The sequence below is a fragment of the Ammospiza caudacuta genome, chromosome 4, assembly GCF_027887145.1.
Source record: "Ammospiza caudacuta isolate bAmmCau1 chromosome 4, bAmmCau1.pri, whole genome shotgun sequence".
In the NCBI taxonomy this organism is placed as follows: Eukaryota; Metazoa; Chordata; class Aves; order Passeriformes; family Passerellidae; genus Ammospiza; species Ammospiza caudacuta.
In genome coordinates this window covers 24,303,924-24,326,925 of record NC_080596.1, presented here as the reverse complement: position 1 = coordinate 24,326,925, position 23,002 = coordinate 24,303,924, and the positions used below count along the sequence as shown (strand labels likewise).

The following is a 23,002-nucleotide window of genomic DNA, read 5'->3' as shown; positions in this document are numbered from 1 at the left end:
AAAATAAGAACTATGTTAGTGGGGTTTTTTTAAAGAAAGGAATGAGGCACTCCACCAGATAGCAGCCACAGGACACCTAAATCTTTCAGGGAAAAGAATTTATTGCCTTCTTATCAGCAGAAACGAACTTCTTTCCACCTTGAAGGCGCTGTTAGGATTAGAAGGAAGAAGTTGACAATGACCAGACAAAATCCTGTGTTTGAATGGACTGTATGCATCATGTATGAAGTGTAAGAATATGCAATGGGCTATTGTTTTTAAGGGTTAAACCTTTGTTAGCAGGGGTCTTTTTCGGGCTCGTGATGCCCACAAAAAGGCACCCGGACGTCCATAACTCTTTGTTTTTATTGTGTCATATTGTCTTAATTCAATTTGTCCAAATTGTTATTACTCTAATTGTGTTACTATTTTTTTAACCATTTTATTACTATTAAACTTTTAAAATTTTAAAAAACAAGTGATTGGCGTTTTTCACAGTTTACTTTCTCTTGGAGAGGCCCTAACGCTGGGGTGGGAGCTGGACCCTCAGCGAATCCCTCTTCCCTGCTCAAATCAGGAGGAAAACACAGGTGGACCAGCGCAGATCTTGCCCCTTTTCCTTTCTTTACTTGTCCTCTGATATTCACACACCCACGAGCTTTCCCCAGTTTTCCTTTCCATTTTTGCACTCTGAGCTGCTCGTTTCGGGCTTCCTAGGGCTTTCCAGCCCCCGCTGCTGCCTCGAGGCACCCGGCTGGCCACGGCAGGGCCGCCGCGCTCCCTCCCGCCCCCGTTGGAGCCGTTTTGCCCACAGCAGGAGCCCTCCGTGCCGTCCGCTAGCCCCGGGTTCGGCGGCTTCCCGCCCCGCGGGCGCCCTCTCCCGAGGCACACGGCTTCCAAACCTGCACCACCGAAAAGGGGCGGCTGTTCGCACCAGCCCAGCCGCTCCCCAGCGGTCGCCGGGAGCACGATGCCCCGCGGGGCGGGGCGGGCCGGGGCGGAGCGAGGCGGGCCGGGCCGGGGCGGCCGCGGGCCTTTAGGGCCGGCGGGAGGCGGCGCTGCCCGGGCCCCGCTGCTGGCGCTGGCGCTGCGCGGCCCTGCGCGCCATGGAGGTCGTGTGGGCCTTGGGGCAGGTGGGCGCCGTGTGGATGGCGGTGGTGCTCGGGCTCATCGTGCTACCCTCGGCTCTGGGCATCTCGCTGGGCATCTCTGAAGCCTATATGTGGGTGCTGATGAAGACGCTGGAGGTAGGCGGGGGCTCTGGAGGAGAAGGGGGATGTCCCTGGCGCTGCGTTCCCCGCGGAGCTGCGCCTCGCTCGCTGCCCCCGGGCCCAGGCGGGCCGGGCACGGCTCCCTCAGGCCGGGGCTGGATATCCCGGAGGGGCGTCTGTGCGCTCCGGTCCCACCGTGTCCTTCTGTAGGGGAGAGCGCGTGGGTCACGTCCTGCCTGGCATCAGCTCTGCCCGGCTGTAGCTTCGGGCTTAAAGCCCTCAAGTAAAAGTGGAGATCTGTGTTAAATTTCTAGCTGTGTAGGCTCTGGAGCGCTGTCCCCGGAGCCGCAGGAGAGCGGAACAAACCTCGTTACCTAAGGCTGTACCATGGCCTGGGCGAGGCTGTCGCTGTGGCAGCTGTGCTCCACCTGGGGAGAATGATGCCGGGTCATGCTCTCGGAGGGTGTAAAGGTCTGCTGCCAGAAGTGCTGATGCTCAGAAACGCGGACTCCCATCCCCGTTGAGATGTGCACTACCTTAGTTGCCATCTGCCTCTCAATTCTCAGGGATAGCCAGTTTCTCGCAGAGGAACTGCTTTCTGCGTGGGGCATATTTAATATGTGTGTGAAAACCCTCCTTCTGAAGCTTATGGTAGTGGTGAGCAAGGGTGTTTTGAAATTGTTGCTGGACGTGATCAGATTTGAATCTTTACTACGCCTTTTCCAAGGAGGAGGGGTACCCAAACCACGGAAACAGCTGTAAGGAGGAAAAGTTGAATGACTCACAGCACACTCAGTGACTGTGCAACATGCATCACTACGTGACTATGGAAAGTAGATTTTGTCTAATTTCGTCTTGTTCTTCGAGGCTTTTAGGCAAGCCTTGTTCCTGTACTTCAGTGCCTGGCTAAAAAAATTCCACCTATTAAATCAGCATTTGTTAAATGCATCTTAAGGCAAAATGTTTTTAGGCTTTTGGGTGAGAATGAGTCTGCTGTAAGTAATTTCTGGGACTGTGAATGGTATCAGGATAAATGTTGAAGAGAGAAGATGCGAATTGTTAGTGGAAAAAAGGATTTGAATAGCAGGAGCTGAGGAGGTAAAGATCACCCTGGCCTCAGGGAGCAATTCAGATGGCCTAGTGAGATAGTCTTGTTTGGATGACTTGCCTTCACCTTTGAATAACCACAATTTACATTCTTTATTCGTAGATCATTAATCATTATTTTTTAGTGTCATCAAAGGTTGCAACAAGAAGTGACTCAAAATGTTTTGGGCAAAATTGTGGAGATGTATCTGGCAGCATATTGATGGTGGTTAATTGTGAGAGCTCTCCTATTGCCTAAGGGAGGAAATAATGACTTCTCGAGTTACCATTACTTTTGCATTAAATACTTTCTGGAGTTGCATGCTGCTCAATATATTAAAATTTTTATTAATGCATAATTATATTGGACATATATATGATATAAAATAATGTATCTATAAAGAAAAGGCAATGAAAAATTGGATAGTATTCTGAGAAGAGTCAGCTGAATTTGACTTGCTATGGGAGAGTGAAGAAGCTCAGTGCACCCAGGTATTCAGCTTATCTCAACCTGGCCTTGCTTTGCCTATGAATACTTAGTCCTCAGAATACTTGCATGGGGATAATCCCTGGAAGGAAGTGGTTTGTTGTGGGATGTTTCCTCTTCATTTGCTCACAGGTCTGTCTTGGTTAGAAGCCTGACAGAGGACGACTGTCTGCAGCCAGGTCCCAGCAGCACCTGCAGGAGGGCCTGATGTGTAATATCTAAACTGTGGATATTAATCAGAGTAATATTGGGAAAAGTACTGTATCCTTCCATGACAAACTTTTAAGACATAGGTTATTTAAATAATTTGGGAAGGTGTATTTCTTTTATAAGGGATAGTTATTAATACTATTGTGTTAACAGTGAAATGTGCTGCTGGCTGAGTGTCTGCGACTCCCTGGGATGTTGAATGGAGTGTGCACATTTTCTCCTGATAAGAGCTTTTGGCTCTGTGAAGTCACAGAATGCTGAAGTCTCTGCCGGCTGAGGCCTTTTTCAGCAGTGTTAACTTATTAGCTTCCTTAAGCTTCCTTTTCCACTCCCCGGATCTTCTCAGGCCTTTTCCCCTCTTTTCCAGGAGGAGGCACCTGCACAGTGTTCAGTCAAGGTGCTGCTGCTTTTGTTGCCTCTTTAATAGGCCAGATTACAGGAACTGTCTGAGAAGTGGTGGCTGTTTGTGCATCCCCGGTGATACCCTGGCTTTGCCTGTTTGTATCCCGTGTCTTGGTGTAGTGGAAGGGCACAGTGACTGTGGTATGTTTCCTACATGGCCTGTGTTGTCAGGTTACAAAGTCTGCTTTATTCAAATCAATCTGTTTTGAGGGCCCAAGTCTGTCCACAGTTCAGGGACAATTCTAGAGTTTGCTGTGATACCTCTTCAGGTCGTATCAGACAAAACAAAACATCCAAGAATGAGTCTGTGGTGTTCATTGTTGTATAGGCTGTGGGATGGAGCAAGTTAAGATGATGGGGGCTTGTGCTTGAATTTTTTCCTGCCAATTAAAAAAACCACCTTTTTCTGCTTGTTTCAGGAGGGCAGAAACTTATTCTTGGTGCTGCAAGCATGATCTGAGGAAAGGGAGGGGGAAGCTCCTTTTAGGAACAAAGTGTTTTTGTACTTCGACCATCTGACATTTCTGACAAGGGACATCAGTTGGTGCACAATGGATTTTTCTCTCTGCTGAGCTGCCTCAGCAAACACATGCTGCTAAGAAAACACAGCATGTACAGATGAGGATGTGCTGCTGTTGGGTTGCATTTGACCCTTAAGTACTGCACTAGGGATTACCAGCCTTGTGTGGATATATTTTTTCCTATGTGATTGTATTTTTTTCCACGTGATAAGGTAAAATGTGTAGAAAGTTGTGCTGCAGAAGCTCAGCAGACAGCACTTGCTATTTGGAAGCCTCCTTCCCCCATCATGTGGGTATTCCTCAAAGTGCATGAACTTGCTCCTGAATTGCCTTACCAAACACAGCAAACTTTTAGGAGTTTGCTCATTTTTGTCTGTGGCTTTCCTTCCAGTGTTAATAGAAGGATTTCTGGCACCATGTTAGTATATTTTTTTAAAATGTGGGAGTACTGCTGCAGACACATCTCTAGCAGCTGTTTGACCCTATGAGGAGCTAGTCTGGACTAGGCAGCTGCTGTCTTGATGCTTGTCAAGTCTTTTGCCACAGAAATATTCTCTACTGCTGAAATGCTGGGGACTGTCTCTTGCAGTCATCACAGCATGCTGCATTACTCCCTGTTTGTTTTTCAACATCAACAGATTCCTTCCAATTTTAAATTTAGTGCATTTTTACCTCTTGGTCTCATTTATGCTCTGTCTTAATCCATTGCCTCTTGTGAACTCTTAATATGATTTGGGGCTGTCGAGGCCCCTGCAAACATGCCATTGGAGGTGTCTTGCTAAGCACTGGAGAATCCAACCTTTCAGCAAGTCCTTGGTCTTTCATTGAGGCCCATAGAGCAGTCACTGTCCCATAGGATCAGTTTCTCTATTTCCATCAGATTGTAGAAAGTCTGTAGGACTAGTTTGGGCAATGTGTCTATATATTTGGCAGTAGCAATGCACCCTCCCAGTGATGATCTCTGCTTGGATGGATTGCAGCTCAGCTTGTTAAATACTTGAGGATTTTTTTCTAGTCTGATGGGGTTTTTTTTGGGGTGTGCCTTGCTGCCTGAGACAGTAGAGTTGTCAGCAGCACTTTGTAAAGACTGCCCTTCTTGCCCTTTCTAATGGGAAAAATTCATGTGTTTTTAAAACTGTGTGGTGCATAATGCTTGTGAAACATGAGGAAACAAGAAAGCCTGAGGGAAGTGAGGTGTTCAGGTCACATTTGAGTCAGGAAACAAACAACCTGGCTATTAACTAACATCACATTATTGTCTGTTTCTGGACTAATGGTTTGTTGATGGCTGCAAGCACTTTTAGTGCACTCCCCTTCCCAGTTTCTGGAGGCTTTTTGTGGGGGCTTGTGGTGAGCAGAGAGTGCTTCTTGTGTGGCTGCTTTTGCTGGCTGTAATGCACAGCAGATGCTGCACTTGTAGGTGTTGTTCCAGTCCTGTAACTGACCCATGGGGTTTAAGAGCAGCCCCTCGTAACAGAAGCAATTCCTGGTACTGTATTGGGCTGCCTGTAGGGAATGTATTTTTGCTGCACAAGAGTGTATTCTGTAGCTGGAGGTTAAGCCCAAGTTCCTTGTGTTGCAGATGACCTTGGCAATATGAATGGACCTAGGTATGAGGGAAAAAGGACCTCTCAGTGCCTCTGGTCAAACTGGAGATTGCAGCTGTGCAGGGCTGGTGGGATGGACTGATGCTCTTGTCCTAGGTATGCCAGGCTGCAGCTTCTTCCCATAAGGCACCATCAGGATTGTGTGGTGCAGGGCATGAGGGTAGGGAATGGAGAAGAGGATGTAAGCTGACAAATAGATGAATCTTTGTGGGCTTTGACTGCTGCTTGTGTAACTCACTGGCCTCAGCAGCAAACTTTGCTGACTAATGTCATTGCACAGTCAGTGAAGGCCTCTGTCTGTGTAATTGGTATCCTTCAAGGACTGCTGGGCAGAGGAGAATCCGAGAGAGCTCTGAAAGCTGCCAGCTCAGATGGTAATGAGAAGCGTGTCTTGGAGACATGCCTGGTGTGAACGATGCATCCTTGTTATAGGGCTCATGCTGACTTTTGGAATAATATTTTAGCAAATTTTGTGCAGAATCTTGAAGTAAATCCCTGGCCTATATTATTGTAGACCCAGTCCTTTGAAGGCCTATATATATGTTTACCACAGATTTAAAACTCAAGAGTCCTTGTACATCAGTAAGATTGGCAGAGCTGGTGGTTGCCCTTTGCTGTAATAGCGTCAGTAATTAATGTGCCATATTCCAGATCAACAGCTCTTGTCTGAAACTGCTCTCTGTTTTACAGCATGTGAACACTGTTAAAATCAAATGCTGTTGAAAAAATAACAGCAGCTTGCCTTGAAGTAGAAGTTTGTGAGGCTGCTGTAAAAGAAGCTGCTTGGCATTCCTTTTGCTGATGCCATTGGTGTTATCCTATAAAGCTGGACTCGTAATTGCTCATTGGATACCTGTCCACCAGGAAGGACTTGCTATGCAACTCCTGTGTGTGGAGGAATTTGGGAAGCTCCTTGGAGGCAGTGCCAGGGGTGTCCGATCAGAATAAGAAGTGCATGGGAGGTGAGACAGGACGTTTTGCCCTGACTCGGAAATGACTGCTCCTCTTGGTGGTGTTGGTGTTCTTTCCTCACACAGAACAGCTCAACAACTGGCATGCAGACCTTGCTGTGTTAAGCAAGGTGGCAATGTGTGGGATGTGCTCTGCAATCTTTCTGTTGTTGCTGAGGTTTGGAGAGATTCCAAGGAGGAGTGCTCACCTAAACTAACACGTGAACTTTTGGCTCTGATCCAGCGGTGCTTTTAAAAGAGGAACCCCAGTGGTCTGTCTCTATGTGATTGCAGGTTTCAGTCATCTCTCCCTTCCAAAACATTGTTGAACATTGTTAAGTCAGAGGTGGTGTAAAGGTGGTAAATGAGGTGAAAGGCGGAGCCCCATTCCTTAGGAGAGCAGGCAACACTTTGAGGTGTTCCTAATGATTTGTGTTTTGGTCCCAGCAAAGAATGTCTAGACGTGCTTTCATGAAATGACATGTCAGGCTTGGCTTTGGACATAGTCAGACCTCAGAGGCAAGAATCACACATTCACAAGAGATATCAAAAACCCTTCCTAACTCCAGGTAAGACAGTTGCTAAACAGACAACTATCTTTCTCAAGTACTGCATAGGTCCTCTATGTGTGGCAGTTGCTTAGTGATGTGTAAGTGAATTTGATCTTTTGGCCACTTAAGTTTTTATTTTAAAGGTGCTGATAAATTAGAGGACTTTTCTAGGAGGATAAGGAGGGAGAACTTTTCAGGGGAAAGTTGTTTTCCTTGCCTAGTGAAGTGTGGTATCTTCAGATTCTGCATTGTGTAATTAAAGCATTCAAGCTACTTTACATTTCCAGTCCATTGGGTAGCCCCACTGTAGAACTGTTTTTAATCTGTTCAGGAGCCTGATGTTTTGTATTTATTCCCCAAAGCTGCCTCAAGAAACCCTGCTAAAAACACAGGTCTGCACCAAGGTCCTTGGGACTGCCAGCTCAGCACCAGCTGGGAGAAGCCACTTAGATTTGTGCCAGTGTTACTGAGAGATCCAAAAGCCTTGCCAGTCTGCTTTTTGCTCATTTCCTGAGTAGAAGGGAGACTATGGCTTGTAATTGTTTCGTGCTTTGATCTCTAATACACAAACACCTTTTTCTCCTCTGTGGGATGGATCAGCTCACATTGTGATAGCTCTTTGTAGCATAACCTTGTTGTCCTTCAGCGTAGGAACCAGTGATGGATGGCACATATCCCCAATTAGCAGGAAGGAAGGAGAGTTACTCACATTAGTGTGGGTGGTGTCTCTTTTGTTTCCCAGCCTGGATACAAACAAGCTTTTCACTTGATCAAAGTTGAGATTCTGGCTTTGATGGTAATGCCTTTAATTCAGGTGCCTGAGAATATGTGAAAGAATTAGATGTTAAGTAAAAATTTCTAATTTCTTACTCCTTGGTTGCTGGAACATACATAGTTTTTGGAAATATGGTATTGAGGTAAGAAGAAAGCTGACAGAGAACTTAAAACTTGTTTTGCTGTGTCATCTGATAGATGTGGGTCCTTAGGAATGCCCAAATGCTCCTGACCAAGAGGGAGAGCTGGTCTCATCATGGCTTATTTTATTAAGTGTGCTTAAATCCCCTAAGAGACCTGGCATGGAATGTAAGAATGCCTCAGCCATTGACTGGTGGAGCAGAAGTCAGTTGTCCCCCAGAATACACGGTGCAACCCTTGTACATGATGCTGCACTCTTGTCAGGCCTGTGGCAGTGCTCCCATCTCCTGGGAGGGCACAGGTAGGGTGCAAAGGGAACTGTCCTCTCCAGGCTTTCTCTTTGCCACTGTTCCTCCATCCCCTGGGTGGGTTGCTGCACCTTTCTGGAGTTAGAGGGACATGAGGAGCAAAGGTCAGGCCACTTAGGAAGAAGAAAGGGGCTTTTCTGAATAGGGTTGATAAATGTATTTGAGCAGTGGAAACTGACTTGAGTTACATGACCCTGCAATTTCTCTGCTTTGGGAAGATTGCACTGCTGCCTTTGCATAGCAAAATGTCAAGATGCTGCAGTATAGGGGGAGTTGCAAGCTTTTGTGCATTACAAACGCCTGTCTCAATAACCTGGGTCCTCCTGATTTGTGCTGAGGCTCAAGCTTTCACACAGTCTAGAATGAACCCAAAACTGCAGGATTTCTGTAGCAAGAGCTTTCTGAAGGTAGTGTTGCATTCTCTTTCGAGCACCGAAGTGTTCTTCCAGGTTTTAATTATCCCTTTGAGAGGATTTGAAAGATGAAAACTTTTTTTTTTCTGCTGGTGTGTATGGCTGAGACCATTAGCCAAATATGCTATTGTTCTATGTGATAAGTGACTTAGCTGTTTGTGGAGATATTAATTTGTTGAATGCAGTGATTCAAGTCTGGTCAGAAATGATTGTGTGAATGTGTTTGCTGGTCCCTCTGTACCCCCCAAATCCATTCCATAGACAAAATGTAAAATGACAGTGCTCTGAATAGGTTCTTCCTTGAACATTGTTTTGGTTTGGTATTTCCCAGAACTTTTATGGGCACAGTACTGATTAGAATGTAGTCAGAAAGTTACTGAAGGTACTTGAGTACTACAGAAGAACTGAGTTATTCCTACTGTTTGCTGCACGGGAGGCATGGGCAAGTCCAACAAACTTGGGGACTGTGGCAGCTGTATCTCCAGGAGTGAGGAGGCAACAAATGTCACTGGAGCAGCTTCAATACATATCCAGTTAAAATTAATTCCTGGAAGAGCTGTTGCCTTAGCAGCAGCAGAACTGAGAAGGAAGGGGCTCTCTTTAGCTCACCCCAAAGCTGGTGAATTGGCCTGTTTTCCTGCTGCTTAGAGCTTCAGAATGAGAGCTGAGAGAGTTGAGGTTGTACAGCCTCGAGAAGGCACCTGGAACTCACTGACCAGAGAAGCTGTGGACTCTCCAACCCTGGAGGTGTTCAAGACCTGGCTGGATGGGGCTCTGAACAACCTGATCTGGTAGAAGGTGTTCCTGTCCATGGAAGGGGGTTGGAACTGGGTGATCTCTAAGATTTCTTCCAACTCAAACCATTCTATGATTCTGTGAAGATGCCAAGAAATGAGCAATTGCAGAGTCAAGGGAAATGTCAGGTTTGTTCAGCTTGGAAAGTTCTTGGGTGCTATCCTTTTAGGGTTGAGTCTGAATTTAATAAAAATTTCTCATGAGTGCAAATACTGGTTTTGGTTTTTAGTGAAATCATCTGTGTGCAGGCTTCAGTTTCACTTAAGCCAGTTAGAACTTCTTGGGCGTTTTTTTTGGTTTTTTTTTTTTCTCAGTATGATGAAACTCTGAAAGGAGACAGTCTGGGTTGTGCTATGTCTGTCAGCTTTGTGAACACGTACTCTGCGTGTGTCTTGTGTCCAGCTCAGCTTCTGGGGCTTTCCCTGTGGCCTGGATTCAGTGGCTGCTGTGGCAGTAGTAAGGCTGACTGAGGCCTTTCAGGCTCTTGGTGGCTGTGAACTGGAACTGAAACAGGTGTGGCTCTCTGAAGACTGAAAGCAGAGTTGAGAAGTACTGACTAGCACTGAGTGTTGTTTTGGTTTGTTTTTTTTAATTATTATTAATTACTCTGAGTTTCTTCATAAGAGCTGTGTATGGGTTTGTGTTTGTGGACAGATCTGAGGAGGATGAATGATGATTACCTGACGAAGATATTCTTTGAAAATCACAGTGTGTCTTTGGCTAACTGTTGGGTTTTTTTGGTGACTTTTTTCCTTAAGTGAATACTGCATGTGTGAAATGATGTTTTCATTCTGTTTAACAGTGGGCCACTATCCGGTTACAAAAAGGTGCCAAAAAGCCGCAGCCGCCACGGACTCCTTCTGCCACTGGTGAGAGCTTGGGGTAAATCACATTGGTGAGACTCATGTTGTCATGTTGGAGTACTGAGGCCTTCTCAGATGAAGCAGTTAGGTGTGTGCATGGGATAATCTGAGAAGAGGTGGGTGTTACATGCTCACTGAAAGTCATGGTATATCCTCAGGCAGCTGCTCACTCACTGCCCCAGTGGGACTGGGGAGAGGATCGATCACAAGGGTAAAAGCCTGAAAATCCATGGGTTGAGATCAAGACAGTTTAACAGGGAAAACAAAAGTCACACACACAAGCAAAGCAAAACAAGGTATGAATTCCCTGCTTTCCCATGGGCAGGCCAGAGAGTAGGGCCCCATCATGGGTAACAGTGACTTGGGAAGACAAACACCATCAATGTCTTGCATTCCTCCTTTTTCCTCCCATTTTATATTCTGAGCATGATGCCGTATGGTCTGGAAGGTCACTTAGGGTCACCTGTCCAAGCTGTGTCTCCTCCTACTCTCCCAAGCACCCCCAGCTTCCTCACTGGCCTGGTTGTATGAAAACCAGGAAAGCTCCTGGCTCTGTAAATCCTGCTCAGTAATAACAAAAACATCCCTGTATTATCAACTGTGTGTTCAGCACAAATCCATAACACAGCCCCATACCAGCTATTCTGAATAAAATTCACTCTACCCCACTGAAAGCCAGCACACTTACATATCAAATTGTTTTGCAATGCTACTGGCTAGCAAACAGTTTGTGCAGTATAAAATGCTGCCTTTACTGGCTCATACTGAGTCTTTGAAAAATCAGGGGATGAGGAAGTGAAGAGCATGAAACGACATGAAATTTACCAAAACAAAGTAGAGCTTAAGACTGTTCCTAGTTGATACAAATTTTTGTGTTTAAATATGAGGTTAGTTTTCATCTTGAAATTTGTCTATACCCTGATGCTTCTAGGGTTGCTGGCAAACTATCTCAGTCCTAACAGCATTAGAGTGCACTTAAATATTCTCTGAAGAGGTCTAAGTGTTTGTTGGACAGCACCTTTCTTTCCCAAGCTCGGTGCTTTTTCTATGGTAGGACTGTAAGTTGAAAGTGTGTAGTGGGCTTGTCTTTTTTTCAGTCTGCTGCTATTGACCTTTTACTCTGGAGTTAGTATCAGTGTTTGCCAAACTTCTTGCACGCATTGTCTGTAGAAAGACAGCTGAAAAGTTGCTTCATCTTTCTTCCTTTAGCCTGGTTTTGAAATTAGTTCTTTAACTATATCTTAACCCATACTGTGTATGAGTTGTGGTAGACTGTAGTAGGTCAGAGTTGTCTTTGACTTTGGAGCCATAAGAGAAGCCTGAGTTTGCCCAGGAAACAGGAGAAGGCTGAACAAAGCATTGCAGTCAGCACTTGGTTTCCTCCTGGTTCCCGAATGCTTCAGTTTTGTTATTCAATTGCTCTATTCTGACAGCATTTGGCAGCAGTGTGAGCATTTTCTGTGTGTTCCTTCCTTAGGCTGCACAACTGGAAGCAGGCCCAGCCTGCCAGTTAGCAGACAAGTCAGCTGTTACCTGAGCCTGTGGATTAGCTCATGTGAACATGATCCAGTAGTGGGCACTGAATTGCTGAGCCGGGTATGTGTGTTTCAGCTCCAAAGGGATATGCTTATCAATGCTGCAAACACTGGGATCACTGTCTGCAGGCCAGGTGTGCAACTGCATTCCATGGCAGCAGGTGTCAGCATCTCTGACAATAAACTGTAGTTACTGCACAGCACCTCTGGAAATAGGTTAAAACTTGTCTTGCTTAGTTGCTGACTTGCAAGTGGCTGAGAAAAAGCACATCCTATATCACTCACCAGTGTCCTGAAAGTTGTGGGGTTTTTTGGGAGGAAAGGGGGAAAGGCAAGGTTAGCGGTCCTTTATGGTAATTGTCAGTGACATGTTGTCTGCTTCCCTGCCAATGATGCAGGAAGATCCTTTTTCTTCCTGTAAGGCTGATAGTGCCCCATCACTTCATGGGCCAGTGAGATGGCAAGAGACCCTACTGTGCTGCTTTAGCTGCCCAGTGGGAGCTGTCATCCTCCTAGACATCTGATCATTCTTACACGTGGTTATTTCTTCTCTAGTAAACAAACGTCAAGGGAGGGAGGTCCTAGCTAGTAGATTGGTCTTTGAACTATGTTTGATAAAAAGCTACAAGTAGCTTTTTCTCCTGCAGCTGAGGGGTGTGTAGTGTTAATATGTGCTGTAGTTCAGAGCCTGCACAAAGTTGAGTGTACTTTGCTGTCTGGAGGACCATTAGAGATAGTAAAAATGGCCTGAGGTAATTAATATAGATGATTGCATGCAGGCTATGTTCAAGCAGTCTTAGGGATGGGGATACACAATCACAATGGTAGCCTGAAGGCCTTTTTAATGTCCTTCATGTATGTGAAATAAGTTAAAATCTTTCCCCACTGGAGGTGGCTCTTTCTGTCGGAAGCTGGAATCTTAACTGTTCCTTACTTGAGAAAGTATGGGGAGACATGTGATGCCAAGCTGAGCTCCATATCTTGCTCTTGGGAATTTTTAAAGCATAGGAGTAACTGACTTGTGATTAGGAGTTCCTGGCTGTGGAAGAAAGCACTTGAGGGCCAGGGCAGGTCTAGGTCTAACAGTGCATTATATAAGTCTGCTGAGGTGACAGAACATGATCAGACAGAGGCCCAATTGCATTACACAATATTTACTGAGGGAGGAGAAACTCCTGCTGATAATGAATTACAGAGTAGTTGATTAAAACAGGGTAAAGGTAAATGTTTCTCTGTGTGTACGCACCTATGTGTAAGTGCTATACGGATGTGTGTATCATCTCTTGCGATTTCCCTGACCAGTCATAAGATTTCCCTGACTCACTGTACTCAGTCAGTCAGGGAAATCAGCCAGTACTAGGAGTTGGGTCAGGATAGAAGAGAGTACTTGACTTTATGTTCAAAGTCAAGTTCTCCTGTTCCCTGGCAGAGCAAAAATGGTCCTCCCCAAACACTGAAATTTTGTCCCTCAGTAAAAAAACAAACAAAATCAAACAAAAAAAGACCAACCCCAAAACCAAGTGGACATGATTGAAGAGACACCACCTTTCTCTGCAGCATCAAATCCACTGTGCTTTACATCTTTTGGCAGAAAGGGCTGCCGGTGCCCCTGTGTTGGTTGGGTGATAAGCAATAGTTTCAAGAGAAAAGTTGACTGGTGTAGTTACATGGGGAATTATGCGATGCTGTGACCTCAAGATCTTTCTCTGTTAGAGGGCAGTGTGTGCTGGACCCAGTGGTAGCTCTTGGCTGAGTAGGTGCTTGGAGGGTGGGTGTCTATCTCACTGTAACTGAATAACCAGTTCTCAGCTCTCCATGTGGGTGCTGGCTGTGTTGTCTTCAAGGTGGTGGGTTTAAAAATGACAAAAATGCCAATAAGAGATTGGAAAATGACATTCAATAAAAGAAAAGCTTATGCAAATAATCTTAGTAGTATCTAGTTACTACATAAGTAGATACTACTAAGGAGCTAATTACTAGATACTACTAAGTAGATCTACTTGCTTTGTAAGTAGATGGTGTTAAATTTGAGCCTGGTATAATTAGTTTACTGGAGTATGTGAGCTTGAAGGCTTGGGGTTAGTGCTGTGGTGTTGTTTTTTTTTGTTTTTTTTTTTTTTTTTTTTTTTTTGTTGAGACTAATGTTTGCTGTACTCCTGCATAGGTCTGTCTTTGGCCAGCTCAGCTGTGCCTGTGGCCAAGGGATTAAAGGCCATTAAGTGTGACTTGTGATTAGGAGAAGGCCAGGTACATCACCAGAGAGAGTAGGTCACCAGAGAGAGCAGCGTGTGTGTAATTCTGTTTGTAATACCTTCACGTGCCACCAGGATCTTGGCTTGGAGGAGCTGTCCCAAAGCTGCAGGGCAGTTGGTGCATGGGGTGTTATGTGACAAGGACAGCACAGGCTGATGAGGCTGGACATTCCAGCCCTGCTGTCTCAGCTTGCTGGCTGGGTTCAGCTGAGAAGCTGGAGCTAGATGGGCCATCTGTGTGAGTGGTGCTGAATAAGGGGGAAGGATAACAGCTGGATGAAGAGGAACCATTCCCAGCTCTGGGAACTAGAGAGAGGGGTGCTACTTGTGTGATGGGTGCTGGAGCGTTCCCCTGGTTTCTTGCCTACAACCTGTTTCCAGCAGCGTGGAGCAGGCAGGTTGCACTGACTCACCTACAGTCCTGGGTATTTCACAGTTTGGAGATTTTCTGAGTGCGAGAAAAATTGAATCAAAAGCTAGATCACTGATTTGGGTTTAACATATGACATAAGCATAGTCCATTTTGGTAAGTGTTTGATGTGATGCGTGCTTGCATAATTTAGATCCTGAAGGGCATGTGACTTTCTGGGTGTGCCATACTAATGGTTTGTATTTGTAGGCTTGTCATAGGACAATGCAGTGAGGTGGCCCGCTGGTACAATTGGGAGTTCTGCCTGCCAGGTTCCATGCTGAAGGTGCCAGTAGGTTTTGTAGCAGTGTTGTTCTTCAGTATTTACCTCAGTGGTTTGTCGGATTTGTATCTTGAGGCTTCCCATGTTATCCCATATGTGCCATATCCGTATGTGCGATAACTTGTAATTTAAATGTTACAATTATTGGCACAGGAAATATACTGAGAGATTTTCTGCTGACAAGACTTAACTGGGAGGAACACATTCTAGGATGTGGAAAGTTCCTAGTAGCTTGACGAAATTGGGTGCTTTTTTTTTAACTCAGCATGGAAGCACAGAGATTATGCAATTTATCAGAGGGCGTCTGACAGAGTGGCAACTTGAACTTGGACCTCTGTAATCCAAGTTGAGTGTCTCAGGGGATGGTTGTTCTGGTTAACTGTTACTCTAGATTTCTTTGGTCATCAGTTTCTGGAGCCAGACTTGCTTACAAGCAAGCAACTACTTGATCTGTGTTTAGCTTACACAATTTGTTCTTGCCTTTGAAAGCTCTGATGAGAAATTTGTGCTTATCAGACCATAAGCTTAAAAAATGAACAGATTGGAGGGATGGGAATACTTCTTGTTTGTGCTGCAGTTGTGAAGTCTCCAGGTTTCTCTCCAGGCATTATGTAGTCAGAGTTCAGCTGAAACAGTTGTTGGTGCTGAACTAAATCAAGGCTCCTTTAAGCACAATTTTCTTTGATGTAGTGTTTTGGAGAGTTTTTCTTTGTTTGATTTTAAGTAAAATAAAAAAAAATAGTGTGATCTGTCTGTACTTACAGAAAATATTTGTGCTGTGGTGGCAGGGAGGTGTGTTTGGTTCAGAGCTGGTCCATGCACAGTTTGGTGGTCTGGGGCTTTGGCAGTGCTGTGGCTGTGGGACACCAGAATGTCAGACAAGATGGGAGTAGGGAAGCCTCCATCAAGGAGATTGAATGCCTTTAAATACACAGAGCACAGGAGGGAATGAAAAGGCCAAGCTCTCACTTGGTTTCTCCTGAAAGCATAAGAAAGTCCTGAATAAAGTTTGAGAACACGCCAGATGGTGGGAAAGGGTTTGCCTTCTTGCTTCATGTTCAGTAGGTAACAGAGCTTGATATAGTTGCTGCTCAAGGTGTTGTTGTGAGGAAGGGGAGCTGGAAGTGGCCTCCTGCAGGGTATGCTGTGGTCAGCTGCACAGCTTCACTTCCTGTCCTAGGAGGGGCTCTGACAGTAAATTTGTCTTCTTGAGTAATGCAAAGTGACTAGTGATCTGGGGGATGACTGTTGGTTACATCACAGAATTATTTTCTCAGTTGGTTACCCTTTTCCTTCCTAAGGTATCATTGAAAGGGATGAAACGCCTATGGAGAAAGAAATTGCTCTTCTGCATCGAGCAGACTTCGAATTCTCCCACATTTTTTACTTCTGCAGAAAGGGGATGGAGGCTATTGTGGAAGATGAAGTCACTCAGCGATTTTCCTCAGAAGAGCTGCTCTCCTGGAATCTGCTCACAAGAACTAATGTCAACTTCCATTACATCAGCCTGAGGCTGACTGTCGTGTGGGTCATTGGGGTGGTAGTGCGCTACTGCATCCTGCTGCCCCTACGGTAAGCTCTGGTGCTGAGGGATTTTGTCAGCCTGAGGATGGGTAAATTTGTGCTTTCTTGGTAAATGTCATCTCAGCTTTCTTTAACCCAAAAGCAGCATTGGCAGATATAAAATATTAACGTCCTTAAAGGCTCCTTTTACGTTAAGAAGCACTTATTTGCTGTGGAGAGTAGAGTAGAGCTGCTGGTCATCTTTTGCATGAATGTTTCCCTTAAGCTGATGTGTATTAGCAAAATAAATGTAAGCTCTAAAGCTCCCTGACACTGTGTGCATGGGAGTATCTGGATCTGCTGCCTTTGCTACACCATGACTTTAAGCAACAGGTTAGGGAATTGTTGAGTTAAAGAACTCCATATATCAAGTATCTGAGGAATAATTTAATTTCTGCAATCCCTTTCCATTTTAAAGAGGGGAAAGTGTTATTACAATGAGCAAAGGTACTTACTTAGGTTTAATGTCTGTTTTGTCTGTAGCTTTAGCCTCGCTGCCATTGGGATTACGTCAATGATTGTAGGAACAACTGTGGTGGGACAGCTGCCAAATGGCAGGTAGGTTCTGTGTGTGAGGGATGAACTCTCCAAGTTGCATCAGTGCAAACACTGGAGTGGACAGATTTTTACCTATAACAGACTACCAATAGTCCATTCCACCCACAAATTTGTGGACTCTGTTTTAGTGGCATTTTGAATTTGGGCTGGGATTGGGTTCTTGGCATTGAGGTTGATGATTTCTGATGGGTTCCTCCTGCTGGCATGAGATACTCAAATGGGACATTGTAGGGCAGGTAGTAGTGTTGGGATGAAAAACACCCAGCAGAGAGAGGACAGCCTTGCCTAGCAAAGTGGTGCCAAGGGCATGATGTATCTTGGCTGAGCTGCTGGTAGAGCTGGGAACATCCCTCTGTGCTCCAGAATACCAGGAAGATTTCAGCCCTGAATTGTGTTGAGTAGGCTGGAGAACATTGTGTGTGCTTGCTACTTTCCAGGATGTTTCAGCTGTCTAATTTCTTTCAGGGTGAAAAACTACCTGAGCGAAGTGGTTCACCTCACGTGCTCCCGCATCCTTGTCCGAGCTCTGTCTGGCACTATCCATTACCATAACAAGTGAGTGAGCAAAAGTGTGTATATGCTTATATGTGTGTGACATCCCATTGAAAATGGGGACTGCTCTCTCCTGAGCTGCAAGTTGATGTCACACTCTAGAGGCTGACTCACCTGACAGCTTAATGGAACTATTTGGTGTGTAATGTGGTGCTTTAATGCACTAGCAGTCTAACAAAAAATATGTAATTTCAGGGAAAACAGACCTCAGAAAGGAGGAATTTGTGTTGCCAACCATACATCACCAATAGATGCGATCATTTTGACAAATGATGGATGCTATGCAATGGTATGAGGAGACCTAAGATAACAACAGCAAAGGGACCAGGAGAGGGAAAGATTGTGGGGTGTTGCTTGTGGACTTCAGTACTTAATTTTCACAGCAGTGACGTTTGCTTGAGCACTGGTCAGTGGGGAAAAATGTAAATTATGTTGAAATTGGTCTATATTATGTGCTGGAGAAGTTGTTCTTGGACTGTCAATACCTAACTCTTCTGTTGAAGTACCTGAGATAGTACCATGTGAGTGTCTCGATTCTTTCAAGTGAATGCATTTTAACAGTTCTGTGGTCATTGCTCAATCTGGCTTGCAGCCTCCCGGTGCATTTGTGTTTGTTGGATGCTTTTGGAGGGGTGGAGAGGAGGAAGTTGAGCCTTTCAGGTGTCTCACATGCTGATGTGCCTTGCTGGGCTTGCAGGTGGGCCAGGTTCACGGTGGGCTGATGGGCATTATCCAGCGAGCCACGGTCAAGGCCTGTCCCCACGTCTGGTTCGAGCGCTCCGAGATGAAGGACCGCCATCTAGTGACAAAAAGGTGACATGTGTGCTGGGCTGCCTCCCTGGACAGGCATTGGGCAGGCAAAGACCTGGATTTGGGAATGAGTTACAGGGGTGGTGTGCAGCACACTGCATCACTCAGAATGACCTGAGTGTGCTTGCTTGTGTGGGCTTTGGTGCAGTACCCTGAGGTGAAAATGTCAGGTTCCCAGGTCATCAGGGAAGGCTTGAAGCATTTATGCAGTGTGCCATGGTTTAGACCAAAGGTTCTGGGAAGCTTTGGATTGCAGACTGTCACAAAATATCTCAGTTGGGAAGCAATCAGCAGAATAATTAATATTTGATGAATTCAGGTGTGTACTTGGAAACAATATGAAGATACTTAAATTCTGGTAGTTTCTGTTGAAGAGAAATACTGATGATAAAATTGGATTTTTGTTACAAAAAGTCAGTATCACTGGAAATTGTGAATGACTAGAAATAAAAAGTCTTATTTGTTTGGGTGAAAGGCAAAATGTTTTGTTATAAGGATGTAAGTTGGGTACAAAAGTGATTTTCTGCAGGATGTCACCAAAAGCATACCTATGAACACTGTAGTACAGGGATAAAAATTCTTCCTAATTTGTAATTAGGTTAATTTTGACAGATTAACTTCTTCACTGGCTTATTGGCCTCTGCACAGCAGGACAGTTTTGCCAAATTGTCCAAGTGTTATTCAAGTACTGAGCTGTAGGCATTTAGAAGTCCCCTTTTAAGGAATATGCTGTTAAGTAGCGGAGGCTGCATCAATATGCTTTTTTCTTAGGCAATTTCTCGAAGGTTGAGTGGATCAGAGTTAGTTAATGGCATATAATTGTTGGCTTCTCTGACAGACATTAGTAAAATAATGCAAGGGAAGGAAAACGGGATATTGCATCAATGTAATGCTCCAGGGTTCTAAGGCCCAAAGCTTCAGTTTGTATAGGAAAAAAAAGGCAAGTGCAAATTAGTGTCTAGTAGAAAGCTTTGGTTTCATACATGTGTAATATATAAAGGTATTTTTAATGCACCTGCCTGGGGAAAGAAGAGTGGAAAGGAGCTGTTTTTTTAAGCTTTCCTTCTGCTTCCACAGACTCAGGGAACATGTGGCAGATAAAAGCAAGCTCCCAATCTTAATTTTTCCAGAAGGTAAGAGGCTGAACTGCTTATCTCCATTCAGTGTAGATGTCATTCCTGTTCTCTTTTCATGCTCAAGTTCTGCTGCTCAAGTCTATCTTCACCTCTGGCTTCAACTTTGTTAGGACATTCCTGGTTTTCATCTTTAATATAAGATGAATATACATGGAGACAACACAATATTGTCTCTGGATGTTGATTCTCCTGGCAGAAGAAGGGGAAGATTGTTTATTTTGCCCTGAGATTATTAATTTGCTGTGCTACAGATTTAACTGCAGCATTGTGATTTTTGTCTTGCACACCTTCTGGTTTCATTCAGGGAGCCAGTCACAAGACAAAGGCTAAAAGTAAGCAGGGGGGAGATGCTTAACTCAGTGAGCAGCAAATGCAAGCTCTTTATGGGTAAGACCTGTCTGTGGATGTTGTGTTGTACTGAAATGGCTGTGTGAAGCAATGACTTTGTCTTCTGGACAGGTACCTGCATAAACAATACATCTGTGATGATGTTCAAAAAGGGGAGCTTTGAAATAGGAGGGACAATCTATCCTGTTGCAATCAAAGTAAGTGGAAATAGCTGGCTGCTGGATTTCAGAGTTTGGGATGGCTTTTTGTCAGAGGGGCAGGAAGCTGTCTCAGTGCAGCTGCTATTAAAAGCACAGTAGCTCTGGCAATTGGGTGGATGCTGTGGATGACTCCTGGAGAATAAGTGGCTGAAATTAGAGTTAAGTCCTTTGGCCTATTGAGTCTGGCTGGTAGGCCTGATGGGGTCAGCTCCTTCCTGCAGAAAGTTGGAAGGAAGAGAAATCCAGCTAGTCCTTCCCAGTGCTGAAGGGAAGCATCCTGCTCACAGCAGACTTAATTCTTTTGGCTGTTCAGGCAAATGGGTGACGTCTGCTGCTGGTTTTGTTATGTAATCCCAGGTCTGAGAGGCTGTGATGGTCTGGGGAAAGGCTCAATCAATTGTTTTTTGTGATCCTTTGCAGTATGATCCTCAGTTTGGAGATGCCTTCTGGAACAGCAGCAAATACAATATCGTGAGTTATCTGCTGCGAATAATGACCAGCTGGGCCATCGTTTGCAATGTGTGGTACTTGCCACCAATGGTTAGAAAGGTAATCCTGCATCTGGTTGCCTGACTGCTGTTTAAAAACTTGACTGTCTGCAAGTGCACTTCTACTCTTTTTTTCCCTCAAAACCTCTGCCCACCCCATGTCTCCAAATTGGTTTTATACTGGATTTTTGTCAGTGCTGACTGATGTATGATTGGACTATCCTTTTCCTGATGCAGCTTAGTACCATCAGCAGTGCATCAAATGTACAAAGGATAGCAGTAAATACAGTGCTGTTCACAGTAGCAATAATGGTAATGTTCCATCTTGTTGAAGCAAAATTTTCTCCTAATTTCAACACTCCAGGGGAAAAGTGAGTTATTGTCACATGGGAACATCAGATTATGATGTTGGCATGATAAGGAATGGGTATTTTGGAAGTGAGCTATTTTGATGAGGCAGCAAATGAAAAAATGTTATGAAAGTCTGCTTCCATTGACTTCTCTCTTTGATTATGTTGAATTTGTGGCTCTTGAAGGAAGATGAAGATGCTGTTCAGTTTGCCAACAGAGTGAGGTCAGCCATTGCTCGCCAGGGAGGACTGACTGAACTCCCATGGTGAGTGATGCCCTCCTTGTTAGAATTCATGGACTATTTGTGATTAATTTGACTGATGGGTGCTTCCATCCTTAGCTTTCTGACAAATAACATTGAACATCACTTTATTCCACTCAGGGAAAACAATGGAGTAACTTCACATGCATGTATGTGAAAGTTAAAAATGTATGAAGTCTTTGGAGCACATAGCATGCAGTGAGTCATATCTAAAAGGCTTGATGATTTTGAAGTAGGTCCATTCACAGTTGTTTCTGATGTCGAGATTAAGTAGCAAAAGTGAAGTTTGTTGGCAAATCTGATGAACAACAAAAAATTAAACAGGTCTTGAGCCTTTCTCCTCTGACTTCTCATGTCCTGCCTCAGTAAAGTAGCAGGATAATGCCTAGATTTCATGTGGCACAAACTTGAGAGTGAAATTCAGATGATGAGAGTGAGCAAATAGATTCAACTATGAGACCCAGCTCTGAATAATATAAGGCAAGACACAGCTGTAGTATTGCAGAAAATTGACTACAGTCTGGGGAAGTAGCATCCCAGACTGCCTAAGATTTCTATCATAGGTACAGCGTGTTACCAACATGATCAGGCTGCTTTAATGAGCTGAATTCAAAATTTGAACTGCATAAGCTATGTGCTCAAAGTAAAGGTTTTAATAAACCTGCTTAAAATTGAATGTTATAGAAGTTCTGAAGAAAAGCCTTTATTACCTACCTTAATCAACTGTAGAGTTTTAATGTATTGCATAGTTTGATAACAATAGCCATTACAGCCCTGATGGTTTACTGTTCCCTCTTTCCAGGGATGGAGGACTGAAACGAGCAAAAGTCAAAAATACTTTCAAAGAAGAACAGCAGAAGAACTACAGCAAAATGCTAGTGAGAAATGGATCAGTAGGAAGCCTGTCTGCAGAAACTGAGTCAGACTGAGTGGTGGTTCTTGAAAAGTAACTTTGCACAACCAGCCTTAGCAGGAATGTGTTTTTTTTAAATTAAAAAAAAAAAAGTCAAAAAATAGAGCAAGATAACAAAATCCTTCATTGTGTGTATTCATATTCTCTGTATGGCTGGTGCAGAGCCTGCCAAGGGCAGTGTCTCTGTGTTCTTCTCTGTTCATTCTTTCACTATTGTGCCCCTCTCCATCTTCATGTGATGATGCACTGCAGCTCTTGGTATTCCCAAGCTGAATGCTTGCAGAGTTAGAAGATGAAAAAACACCCCAATTTTTCTGAGTTGGTAAGAATGAAGGGAAGTACACTGAACAAATGCTGTCAGCACACTGCTTGTGAAGATACCTCTTTTTCATGGTACTTTAAAGGTTTAAACGTAACAAAATTTTGTGTTTTTATTTTCCTGTTGCTCACAGATTTTTTGTTGTAGATGACTTAAATCATATGCTTTAGGATGTTGTCAGAACTATGAGATTGACTCTTTGTTAGCTTGCACCTGGATGTGCAAGGAGGGAATGGAAGCAAGGGTTGCAGAGACCCTACAGGATGGGAAAGGAGCTGCCCTGCTGACCACGGAATGTGAGGAATTTGGTGGCCTTATAACATGGTATTGACTTTATTAAGAACTGCTGCCTGAGGGAAGATAAGGGGCAAGTCCTCAATCTCCCTGTCCATTGCTGTTGTTGGAATTGCTTTCTTGAGCTCTGGAGCTGTAAAGGTAAGGTACAGTAAAGGTTGGACAATGTAGGCTATGACAGATGAATCTTTGTAGATTGTCAAGAGTGCCCATCTGCAAAAATTATTGTTAATGGCTTGAAATTCTCAAGAGAGCCACTCCAGAAACACATCTTGTGTTGTCTGGGCTAGCAATAGCTATCACAACCATAAACATAGGATTAGTAAGTCAGCTTTGATATGAGACATGACATGTCCAAATCTGCAATATGTTGCTGTCTGAATGTAATGAGAAATAAATTTTATATTTATAATGGGTCTTGTGTGGCATTA

General features: G+C 44.3%; 1 protein-coding gene across 1 annotated transcript; it reads left to right on the top strand.

The window, feature by feature from the left end:
• Window positions 1–1,004: 1,004 nt before the first annotated feature.
• On the top strand, window positions 1,005–22,959 carry LOC131556705 (glycerol-3-phosphate acyltransferase 3). Its single transcript, XM_058803514.1, has 12 exons — window positions 1,005–1,226; window positions 10,238–10,304; window positions 16,079–16,349; window positions 16,824–16,898; window positions 17,364–17,453; window positions 17,646–17,739; window positions 18,148–18,263; window positions 19,338–19,393; window positions 19,856–19,941; window positions 20,365–20,493; window positions 20,969–21,048; window positions 21,848–22,959. Exons 1-12 carry the CDS (start codon window positions 1,086–1,088, stop codon window positions 21,972–21,974), a joined length of 1,332 nt encoding a protein of 443 aa, XP_058659497.1. The 5' UTR covers window positions 1,005–1,085; the 3' UTR covers window positions 21,975–22,959.
• The last annotated feature ends 43 nt before the right edge of the window (window positions 22,960–23,002 follow it).

What these genes read in the sequence shown, in the direction of transcription:
- LOC131556705 (XM_058803514.1), top strand. Translation starts at nt 1,086, where the DNA reads ATGGAGGTCGTGTGGGCCTTGGGGCAGGTGGGCGCCGTGTGGATGGCG. An exon ending in GGACAGCTGCCAAATGGCAG is followed by an intron (nt 16,899 to 17,363) that starts GTAGGTTCTGTG and finishes AATTTCTTTCAG; the next exon opens with GGTGAAAAACTACCTGAGCG. An exon ending in CGCCATCTAGTGACAAAAAG is followed by an intron (nt 18,264 to 19,337) that starts GTGACATGTGTG and finishes CTGCTTCCACAG; the next exon opens with ACTCAGGGAACATGTGGCAG.